Raw genomic sequence first — 12,079 nt, 5'->3', positions numbered from 1 at the left:
TGGTTCGAATCCCGGCATTCCATATGGTCCCCCGAGCCTGCCAGGATCAATTTCTGAGCATAGAGCCAGGAGTAAACCCTGAGCACTGCCGGGTGTGACCCAAACCCCCCCCCAAAAAAAAAAAGTCGCTCCTGGCAGGCTCCGGGAACCATATGGGATGCCAGAATTTGAACCATCATTCTTCTGCATGCAAGGTTCAAACCATCATTCTTCTGCATGCAAGGTAAACACCCTACCTCCATGCTATTTCTCCGGCTCCAGGTTTGGGAGCTTTTTGTCCTGTTTCTATTGGGCCACATCTAGCAGTGTGCAGGGGAATGATGTTTCTAGGTTGGAAACCAGGGCTCCTGCATGTAATTCCAGCCCTTTGAGCCATCTCCTATACCCCTAGGTATGAACATTTTGAGGAAATAACATTTTACAGAAATTTTGTATAAAAGGGAAAAAGCATGGTAAGATTTTTGAGGGATAGAAGGACATAACAGGTTTTTGTTTTGGTTATTTGGGCCACAGCTGAGTGTGCTCAGGGGCTTCTGCCTCTGTGATATGTGGTTAATTTTGACAGTGTTTCAAGGACCCGTGGTGCCTGTGTTTAGTCCCTGGTCTGCATGCAGTGAATGCACTCAGTCTGTTTGTCTTAAACCTTGATTCAAAAATTTACTAGACACTCTTGTTTTCAAAAATTAAAAATAGTTGTCACGTGTTATTTAGAAACAATTTTTGAAAATGATGTTTAAGACCACTCTATCATGGGCTGGAGTGACAGTTCAGTGGGTAGGGCACTTGCTTTACACTCAGCACCCCACCAGGAATGCTCCCTGAGTACAGAGCCAGGTGGAAACCTAGAGAACTACCAGGTGTGCTTCCTGAAAAATAACCAGAAAGACCAATATATTCACAACAATCGCTGTTTTTTTTACTAGTTTCTACTTATTGCCGAGCTTAGAACAGGAAAAAGTAAAATTTTAAAGAAAAAAAGTTGATAAAACATCATTCCATCAATAGAAAATATAAAATTTTTCAGATACACTACTACCTCCTCTTCAGTTACGATGAAGATTTCTCTAATTCATACTTCAGCACTGCACGTGCAATTACATGAGCTTCTCTTGTGCCAATGCAATTGTCACAATTAATGTTGCTTTCTCTTTAATAAATTTTGCTGTAGTCATTTCAACATCCGCACGTTCTGGAAGATTCAGGTGTAGTCGGTATTTCTCAGGGACCTCTATCAATAAATCCTCCTAAATGATAAGTAATTTTTATTTAATATGTTTATTTAAAAAAGAGAACATGGGCCGGAAAGATAGCATGGAGGTAAGGTGTTTGCCTTGCATGCAGAAGAACGGCTGTTTGAATCTGGGCAATCCATAAAGTCCCCTGAGCCCATGTAGTGAGTCCCAGGAGCGATTTCTGAGCATAGAACCAGGAGTAATCCCTGAGTGCTGCTGGGTGTGACCCAAAAACCAAAAACCCCCACAAAAAAAAAATGAGAGAGAGAGAGAGAGAGCATAACACAATTTTACTTTGTTTTTAAGTTACATCCAGTGGTGATCAGACTCACACTCTTGGCTCTGTACTTGGGGATGCCAGGGATTGACCAGGTTAGCTGTGTTTAAGACAAGTGCCAAACTGCTGTACCATCTGTACAGCCCTAAAAAAGTAGTTGTTGAAAGATGAAACTAAAAAGTATTTCTGGTTCAATTGTTAAAAGTAGATAGTTGTGGGGCTGGAGTTGTGGCGCAGTGGTAGTGGGTTTGCCTTGCATGCGGCTGACCTAGGATGGACTTCGGTTCGATCATATGGTCCACCCATATAGTTCCCCAAGTCAGGCGATTTCTGAGTGCCTAGCCAGGAGTAACCCTGAGCGTCACCTGTGTGGCCCAAAAACAAACAACAAAAAATGGTTGCTTCTAGTTATTCACACCTTTCTCATAAGAAGAGGTTCTTATTACTCAGTAATTTGTCATAAGTTAAAATGCTTCTGTAGTTAATCCTTGAGATTTAGAGGTTAATGCAAAAGCATCCTCACTATTCCAGGATGAATGATGCAATCCAAAACTGTATGGCATTAAATTAGAGGCTGAAGAGAAACACCAAGGAAACATAGGGAGTCTGGAAAGATGATGGTATGTTTTTTAATGTATTTTTTATGTACACTCAGGGTTTACTCCTGGCTCTATGCTCAGAAGTCGCTCCTGGCAGGCTCGGGAGACCATATGGGATGCCAGGATTCGAACCACCGTCCTTCTGTATGCAAGGCAAACAAACGCCCTCCCTCCATGCTATCTCTCCAGCACCAGTATGTTTATTTTTTTTTTATTATTTTTTTTTTTTTTATAATGATCAAGTCCTTGGTAAAAACTTAAAGAAATCAGGCATGCTGGCAACAAGCAGTAGTTCTTTCAACTCATGTTTAACTAAGGATTTCACACACAAAAAAGTTTAGAAGGGCCGGAGAGATAGCATGGAGGTAAGGCATTTGCCTTGCATGCAGAAGGACAGTGGTTCAAATCTCAGCATCCCATATGGTCCCCCGAGTCTGTGATTTCTGAGCATAGAGCAAGGAGTAACTGAGCACTGCTGTGTGTGACCAAAAAACAAACACACACGCACACACACACACACACACACACACACACACACAAGTTTAGAAAAACATTTTCCAGTTTGCAAGTGAAATTAGAAAGGAGGGCCTGTGATGAATGGGGCTAATTGCATACAAGGCATGTGGGATCTCTGGCACCACCTGGTCTCCAAAGTACTGTCAGCAGCAACCCTTAGTAACTGTTTTGAGCACAAAACTGGAAGTAGTCCCTGAGCACTGTCAGTTGGCTCCAAAATAAAGTCCCCTTCAAGCTAAAAGGAAATATACAGTGTACAAAATGGAACTAATAAGGACCAGAGAGATAGTGTAGTGAGTATGACACTTGCCTTACAAGTGACCAACCCGTTTGATCCCTGACATCCCATATAACCATATAATCCCCCAAGGCTGCCAGGAGTAAACTCTGGGAGTTGCTGGGTATGGCTCCAAAACAAAGGAACTAATTATTTCCAATAAGTAAAGGACAAAACTGATAATTTTAGTTATGTTCACACCTGGATATGCCCAACGTGGCTCTTGTCATTACTGGACCATGCCAAAATCAAACTGCCAATGAGTTATGTATGCCCTTTGAATGATTTCTTTGACCTCAACTGGAGAAATAACTATCAACAAAAATAATTAAGATAATCTAGATATGGGGGCCAAGAGAAAGTGAGCACAGTGAATAATTAGGCTCTTGTCTTGCATGTGGATGACTTGGGTTCAAACCCTGGCACTACAGTCTCTTGAACACTGTTAGATGTATACCCAGTGCCTGGAGGAAACATAGCCAGATGTGGCACCTTCCTTCATGGCCATGTAGAACTTTCCCCCACACCACCTTCAAAAAAAAAAAGGACAAAAGAATAGATCAGAAGCACTTATATTTGGCAAAGAGGCGGCAATTAAGTCAAAAGAGGCCATTGAAAGTTAGAATAGGGGCTGGAGAGATAGCATGGAGGTAAGGCATTTGCCTTTCATGCAGAAGAACAGTGGTTCGAATCCCAGCATCCCATATGGTCCCCTGTGCCTGCTAGGGGCGATTTCTGAGCATAGACCCAGGAGTAACCCCTGAGCGCTGCCGGGTGTGACCCAAAAAACAAAAACAAAAATCAAACAAAAAAAACTTAAAAAAAGAAAGTTAGAATAGCAGGACTTGACTGGAATCAAAGGCAAAAAATGCTACCAACTTAGACTAAAACCAAAGTAAAATGACCTTTGGGCTCTACTATTATTTTGACAAAAACTAAACAAACAAAGGGCCAAAGAGATAGCATGGAGGTAGGGCATTTGCCTTGCATGCAGAAGGATGGTGGTTAGAATCCAGGCATTTCATATGGTCCCCTGAGCCTGCCAGGAGCGATTTCTGAGAGTAGAGCCAGGAGTAACTCCTGAGTGCTGCCGAGTCTGACTCCAAAAAACAACAACAAAGAAAACAAACATGTTAAGAAAACTGAAGAGACAATATAGTGAGTGGGTATGTCTTAGGGCAGACCAATCTGAGTTAAATCCCGGGCACCACACATCATCCCTGAACTATAGAAGTGCAGAGCCAGGAGTAAACTTTGAGCACTGCCACTATGGCCCCAAAAAACCAAACCAAACCAAAAACTGTTTCAATTAAAGCATATTCTCCAAATCTCTTTCAGACATGACCAAGGAAAATATTGAAAAGGGAAGCAATTTCTTAAATAAAAATATGATATCATAACCTACATAAAAAAGAAAAAGGGATGGAGTGGAAAATAATAGAAAATAATGTAAGCGAGGCCGGAGAGATAGCACATTGGTAGGATGTTTGCCTTGCAAGCAGCCAACCCAGGACTGACATTGGTTCAAATCCTGGCATCCCATTTGGGCCCCCACCCCCACCCTGTGCCTGCCAGAATCGATTTCTGAGCACAGAGCCAGGAGTAACCCAAGTGCCGTTGGGTGTGTCCCCCCAAAAAAGTAAGCAAGGTGCTAATTAGCCAAGGTACTAGTTAAGGGAGGTAAGTAAACTATCTGTACTTTCAGAAATGATATAAAATTTACCACCCAAAAAATGTCTGTGTGCCTCATATTTTTACATTTCTGAGTTGCGACAATTATGGCTGTAATTCTCTGTAATCCACATTATATGGCACACCAGAAGACAAGAAGATCCTATGCTTTGGAATTTGATCCTGGGATGGGAGGTGTCATCATCTGGAAAAAGTGCAGGTTGTGGTAGATTGTAGGATAGTTACCAACTATTTACTCCAGTAGAAGATTGAGGAATGTATCTCTGCTATATTACTTCCCTTTGTTACCTGTGAGAAGAATATACTTCTAGTATATTACTTCCAGTATATTATTTCCAGTGTTATTATATTTTATATATATTCCAGTATTATTACTTCCAGTATTATTGTTACCTTGGGCTTGTGACTTACTTTGGCCAAAAGACATTTAGTAAAAATGGTAGGTACAATATCTAAGAAATTGTCCTATGAACAGTTGCCTAGCATGGCTATTTTGTGTTTTCTCTACCAGAGAAGTGGTATACATCAGATGGGAATTGCTCTTTTCCCTGTGTTTTTAAATGTGTAACCATCATGAAATAGAATAGGCTCAGTAGTAATATGAGCTAAGGAAATTACTGTAAACCACTGATACTGTGGGTTTTTGTTAACACAGCATAATGGAGTGAATGCTGGCTGATAACAGTATATAGTATTAGGGTTAGGTAATGCCAGGGATTGAACCCAGCTTCAGAAATGTGAATCTTGCCCTTTTTCACTGAGCGATACCCCAAACCCTGGTTTTTATTTATTTATTTTTTTTTTTGGTTTTTGGGTCACACCCGGCAGCGCTCAGGGGACCATATGGGATGCTGGGATTTGAACCACCGACCTTCTGCATGAAAGGCAAACACCTTACCTCCATGCTATCTCTCCGGCCCGGTTTTTAACTTTTTACATCTACATATGAGCACCAGTCTATATATTGGCAGTTGAAAGAACTGAGTTAATTCAACTTACCTCAGAAACATGAAGGTCACAGAGAGATACTGAATTAATACCAGGTAATTCAACTTTTAATTCCATTTTCAGAGGTTTCTTATTCTGTTCCTCAATAACTTTTAGTTCATATACTGGTCTCTTTATCTCCATTGGGGCCTCTGTACTGGAAATCTCTTCTATCAAACACCTTCCTTTATTGGAATTTTGTTCCTTTGTCAGTAAAAGTTGAGGTAAGTCATTTGAATTGCTCATAGTACTGCTTATCTGGTTGAGGGTTAGTTCTTTGTGAAAAAAATAAAAAAGAGAGTTGATAAGTTATGAAATCAGTAATATAGAATACTACCAAATAATAAGATATCTAAGTATTAATAAAAATGGCACAGAAGAGGCTGGAGCAATAGCAAGCACAGTGCCTTGCATGTGGTCGGTCCAGATTTGATCCCTGGCATCCCTTATGGTCTGAGCACCACCAGGAAGGACTCCTGATTGCAGAGCAGGAATAATCCCTGAGCACAACAATTTGGGTCACACTCAAACTGTCCTCCCCAAAATTTGAGAATTGTAAAATAAAACAGTTTTGAGGGTTTTTCTGGGTTTTTTTTGTTTGTTTGTTTTGTTTGTTTGTTTTTGGAGGGCAATCCTGATGGTGTCCAGGCCTTACTCTTGGCTCTACAGTCAGGAGTCACTTCTGTTGGTGCTTAGGGACCATATGTGGTACTAGGGATTGAATTGGGATCAGCCACATGCAAAGTAAGAACTTACTTCCTGTACTTCTCTGACCCTCAAAAGACTCCTTTTTTATCTTCTTTTTTTTTTTGGGGGGGGGCACAAATCCAGTGGAGCTCAGGCCTAACTTCTGGCTCTGTGCACAGGGTTCATTTCTGATAGGGCTTAAGGGACCATATGTGGGGCCCGGAGAGATAGCACAGCGGCGTTTGCTTTGCAAGCAGCCGATCCAGGACCAAAGGTGGTTGGTTCGAATCCCGGTGTCCCATATGGTCCCCCGTGCCTGCCAGGAGCTATTTCTGAGCAGACAGCCAGGAGCAACCCCTGAGCACCGCCAAGTGTGGCCCAAAAACCACACACACACATACACACACACACACACACACACACACACACACACACAAAGGGACCATATGTGGTGACTGAGGATCAATTCTGGGTCAACTGTGCAAGGCAAATACCCTACCCACTATAATATAACTTGCAGGAGTTCTCAATTTACCTGGGGGCCACAGGAGGCAAAGTCAGGGTGATCCTTGAGTGCAAAGTCAGTAGTAAGCCTTGAACATTGGGGTGTATGACCCAAACAACTAAAACTAAACAAAACAAAACAAGATTCCTCTAGGGCAGGGCCACAAAATGTTGTATGGAGGGCCGTTTGCAGCCCGTGGGCCACGAGTTTGAGACCCTTGAAAGGATTTAGTATGAACTCTGGGTTCGAGCCCTGACACCTCATGGTTATCCCCAAATCTTTTTTTTTGTTTTGTTTTGCTTTTTGGGCCACACCCGTTTGATGCTCAGGGGTTACTTCTGGCTAAGCGCTCAGAAATTGCCCCTGGCTTGGGGGGACCATATGGAACACTGGGGAATCAAACCGCAGTCCTTCCTTGGCTAGGGCTTGCAAGGCAGACACCTTACCTCTAGCGCCACCTCTCCGGCCTCTATCCTCAATTCTTAAGCACTACCTGTTGTTGCCCTAAAACAAGACAAAACAAACCCAAAAAATTTAAATTTGGGTGGGCTGGAGAGATGAAACAACAGTAGGGCATTTGCCTTGCACATGGCCAACCTGGGATGGACTCGGGTTTGATTCCTGGCATCCCATATGGTCCCCCGAGCATTCCAGGAGCAATTTCTGAGTGCAGAGACAGGAGTAACCCCTGAGCATGTCGGGTGTGCCCCTCCCCCGCCAAATTTAAATTTTGGACTGATGCTGGAGCTCATGCTTAATATGCAGGATTCCTGGTTTCCATAGCTGATAACACATGATCCTCAGACAACCACCAGAGTGACCCACAAGTGAGCAAGGAGTAGTCCCTGAGCACTGTTAGGAGTGATTCAAAAATAAAACAATGGACTAGAGACAGAAAACAGTGGGGAAGATGCCTTGTGCATCTAATCTGGGCTCTATCTCTAGCCCTTCATCTGATCACCAGCCCATTCAGGAATGATCCTTTGGCAGAGAGCTGAGAGTGAGCCCTTTGTGCTGCCAGATGTGGCCCCCAAAACAAAATCTATTCCCTTTATATTCACTAACTTACCTTTTCTTGTTTTCTCTTTTAAATCTGTTTGGAGTCCCATCAAATTTTGTTTCACCCTTTGAATATTTCCTTTTATTCTAAAATTGGTAGTATGGTAAGAATGTGAGAGAGTGAAATGCAGTTTTTCTTCAATGCATTTAATGACCATTTGTATTAATTCATTTTTCCTAACTTGATCCTTTTCTGCTGCCTGAAGGATGTCAGGATTGAAGGCAACATTGATGACAGTGTAAATATCTGTGTGTAATTCAAAGATGTGATATGAATACACTTTTTTCAGTAATGATACTGTTAGATAAAAGAGTAAGCCATAATTTCAGTAAAGCTAGAAAATACAAATTCTATTCCTCTATTTTTCAGAGGCAGTTACAGGGGTGCCATACATACAAAATTCCAATTAGGCAATTTCTTGGCATTTTATTTTTATTCCCACTCTCTCCCATTTCTTAGTATTTTAGATGAATTAAAAACAGCCAGAGGGCCAGAGAGATAGCATGGAGGTAAGGCATTAGCCTTTCATGTAGAAGGTCATTGGTTCAAATCTCGGCATCCCATATGGTTCCCGTGCCTGCCAGGAGTGATTTCTGAGCATGGAGCCAGGAGTAACTCCTGAGCACTGCTGGGTGTGACCCAAAAACAAACAAACAAAAAAACCAGCTCATATATTACAAAAATTAATCACTTAAATTTACATAAAGGAACACATATCATTTATTACTTACAACTCAATATATTATGATGCCTTGTTTTTTTTTTTTTTTTACCAAATCTGGTTCAGGGGCCAGAGAGATAGTACAGCAGGTATTTGCTTTACATGCAAGTGACCTGGGTTTGATCTCCAATACCCCATATGGCCCCCTAAACACCACCAGGATGATTCCTGAGTGTAGAGCTAGAAGTAACTCCTGAAAAATGCTGGATGTGGCCAAAAACAATAAGAAAAGAGTTGGTTCATATTTATCATTTTTATTTGGAGGCCACACTATCAGTGTTCCTACCAGCTCAAAGAGATATTACAGTGGGTAGTGCCCTTGCCTTTTACTTTACTAATTTGGGTTCAATACTCAATACAGTCCCCTTTGCTCACCTGGAGTAATAATCCCTTAGTACAGAGCCAGGAGTAAACTGGGTATAGCTCAAAATAAAACAAATTTTGTGGCACCATGTTTTAAGATACTGTTAATGATTAATACAATTTTTTTGTTTTTTGGGTCACACCTGGCAGCACTCAGGAGTTACTCCTGGCTCTACGCTCAGAAATCTCTCTGGCAGGCATGGGGGACCATATGGGATGCCGGGATTTGAACCACCGTCCTGCATGAAAGGCAAATGCCTTACCTCCATGCTATCTCGCCGGCCCCCTGATTAATACATTTTAAAATGTGCTTATCTTCCATAATTCTATGTACCTGATGTCTCGGACATATCTTCCGGTTTGCCAACTCTGATAGGTACTGGATGAGTGGCTGATTGGGGAGATGGAATCCTTTTCCATTGACAGAAATTGATAAAAAGCTTTCTCTCCTTTGGTTTCTAGAAAGGAAATAATAATAATCAAAAATGAGTTTTTTTTCTTGGTTTTTGGGATGCATCTGGCGAATCATTGCTCTGTGCTAAGTGGTCATTCCTGGTGGTACTTGGGGGACAATATGTAATGCCAGGTGAGATCGGCTACATGCGGGACAAACATCTTGGCCATCACCTTGCCCCATACTCCTTGACCCCCAAATCCTTGTTTAATAATATACTTCTTTTAAATGAAAGTATCAGGGACCATTGGGACTATACCTAGAAATACTGGAGAGGGGAATATGCATATGGTTGCAGGATCAACTTAAGGCCTTGCACATTGTAGTGTGTGCTCTACTTACTTAAGCTATCATCTCCCTCCTTCCCTGCCTCCCCCCCCTCTCTTTATCTCTCACTCTCTGTCAATCATTCTATCTATATGCAAAGTTGTTATTATCTGGGCGGTGTTCAGGGGATACTTTCTGGTGTTTAGTGGTTTTCAGGGGATCATGCTATGGGACCAAAGGATAGCACAGCAGTAAAGTGTTTGTTTGATCGCAGTCAACCTGACTTTCAATCCCTGGCACCCTATATGATCCCACGAGTCTGCCAGGAGAGATTCCTGAGCACAGAGCCAATAACCCCAGAGCATCACTGGGTATGGCCCCCTAAAAACAAAAACAAAACTGTTTTAGATAAATTGTACTCCTTCCTCATTCCCCCAAAGCTTTCTTCATTCATCCAGTTTGTTTTCAGAAAAGGGAAGTATATTTATCTAAATCATTTCAAGAGAATTTGTTCAATACTTCCCTACCTGCCAATCAAAAAAGTACATTTTTCTCTTGTTCTTTTCTGTTTTCTTTCTTTCTTTTCTGTTTTCTTATATCTCTATCCTTCACCCTTTCCTTTTTGAATTTAACCCAGGCCTTCACATATAAAAGGCAAATGCTCTACCACTGAAACATATCGCTGTAAAAAGTTCTAATTCTTTGATTATTTAATAAGACCCTTTCTTTGGGAAAAAAGCTCTAATTTTATGATTATTAAATAATTATACTATTTTTTTTTGTTTCAGTGGTAGAAGTCACACCCTGAGGTCCAGGATTACTCTCCCCAGTTTTGAGGGTACTATGTAGTTGGGATTAAACTTAGGATATACATGCAAGACCTTTTTTCTTTCAGTCACATTCCTCACCCACTTTAATAGCTCTCCCCAAAACCTTGACTTTGAGATCTTCAAAGTATACCAGATATAAATTTTCCATTATTAATCCAACACGATTCTTCACAATGCTTCACTGTCCATTAGAAAGGTAGTTTTGAAGTAGGGTGGAAGCTCACGTGCCCAGAATGTTTAAAGCCCTGAATTTGCTTCCCAGCATCATCCTTTCATATATGGTTCTATATAAAAAAGAAGATTCAGTGTCCCGCAAATTTTCTTGTGTTCAAGTAGTAGTAATTTAGAGTAAGCTCTTCTCTGGTTCCTGCAGTGCTATTTCATTCAGGAGCTCCCCATCCACGAACCCCAACTCAACGTACCAGGATCCTGGTCTCTAGGCAGAATTGTGGTTCTGGGGAAGCCCAGATCTCTTTGCCTTCTTTCAGCTGCTGTTGAATGAATTTCTTATAACTCTCCGGGTTACTTTCAGCAAGATCATCGAGGAGATTCCATAACTGATTAACATGTGTAAACAGCTCCTTTGAAGATGTTTCCATGATTCAGGTAAATGTCTCTTAGATCTGTAGAAAACAGAACTTAAGGGAACGTAGAAAAGACTATTACTGTGTTTCTTCTTGGTGGAGATGTGAGAGAAGTTAGGAGTTGTCTGGTGAGTGGCCGTGTAATAACACCTGAGCCTAAAATACTGTGTCTCAGCACCATATTATCTTCCTAAACTCTGATTGCCCTCACAGCTAAGGCCTTATTTCTATGTGAGGGTCCCAATCTAGATTTCGTGGACAGCTGGGTATTGGTTTCTAGGCAATCTACCCCGTCAAATACCCAGAGGGGTATTGGGGTGAGGGTCATGAGAGATTTTCCTTACTCCTCAGCATACTGTAGATAGAAAGCAAGCATGCACTCGAGCCACAATGCCTAGCTAACAATCTACAACCAGTTGGGGTGTCATCTTTAGTTTTAGTTTGTTGTTTTATATTTTGGGGGAGCGCTGAGGTGGTCCTATTTAAGGGACTTAAATGGTCGGTGGGGCCATGCAAGGGTCCTAACCCTGGAACTCTCTAGTTGGCCTTCAGTTCCTTTCCACAGTGAATCCATTGTATTCGCCTCAGAGTGAAGTCCACGTTCACCTCTAGGATTCCTGTGAGTATCCAGCAGAGCAGTATGGGGAAATCTGACATTGCTAAATATCATCCTTTCTTTTTTTTTTTTTTTTTTTTGGTTTTTGGGCCACACCCGTTTGATGCTCAGGGGTTACTCCTGGCTATGTGCTCAGAAATCGCCCCTGGCTTGGGGGAACCATATGGGACGCCGGGGGATCGAACCGCGGTCCTTCCTTGGCTAGCGCTTGCAAGGCAGACACCTTACCTCCAGCGCCACCTACCCGGCCCCTAAATATCATCCTTTCCATGCCTGGAGAAGCCTCCCTTACATTCACCATCTCCCTCTCCTTTTCCTAGGGAGACACGTCCCCCTGTCATTTTCAGGACGATTGAGGGTTGAATTCTTCAAATACTAAATTGGGGCGAGTCGAAATGGGAAAGTTACCTAA

At 42.0% G+C, this 12,079-nt stretch overlaps 1 protein-coding gene across 1 annotated transcript; it reads right to left on the bottom strand.

Moving 5' to 3' along the window:
- Window positions 1-916: 916 nt before the first annotated feature.
- On the bottom strand, window positions 917-11,066 carry PIH1D2 (PIH1 domain containing 2). Its single transcript, XM_049778943.1, has 5 exons — window positions 10,890-11,066; window positions 9,251-9,374; window positions 7,842-8,078; window positions 5,593-5,855; window positions 917-1,244 (listed from the first exon to the last, which is right to left on the bottom strand). The coding sequence occupies exons 1-5, from the start codon at window positions 11,064-11,066 to the stop codon at window positions 1,095-1,097; spliced, it is 951 nt and encodes a 316-aa protein (XP_049634900.1). The 3' UTR covers window positions 917-1,094.
- Between the last annotated feature and the right edge of the window lie 1,013 nt (window positions 11,067-12,079).

This window comes from Suncus etruscus, chromosome 8, assembly GCF_024139225.1.
Source record: "Suncus etruscus isolate mSunEtr1 chromosome 8, mSunEtr1.pri.cur, whole genome shotgun sequence".
NCBI classification, from domain to species: Eukaryota; Metazoa; Chordata; class Mammalia; order Eulipotyphla; family Soricidae; genus Suncus; species Suncus etruscus.
The sequence above is the reverse complement of the archived record's forward strand: the minus strand, read 5'-3'. Positions and strand labels throughout refer to the sequence as shown.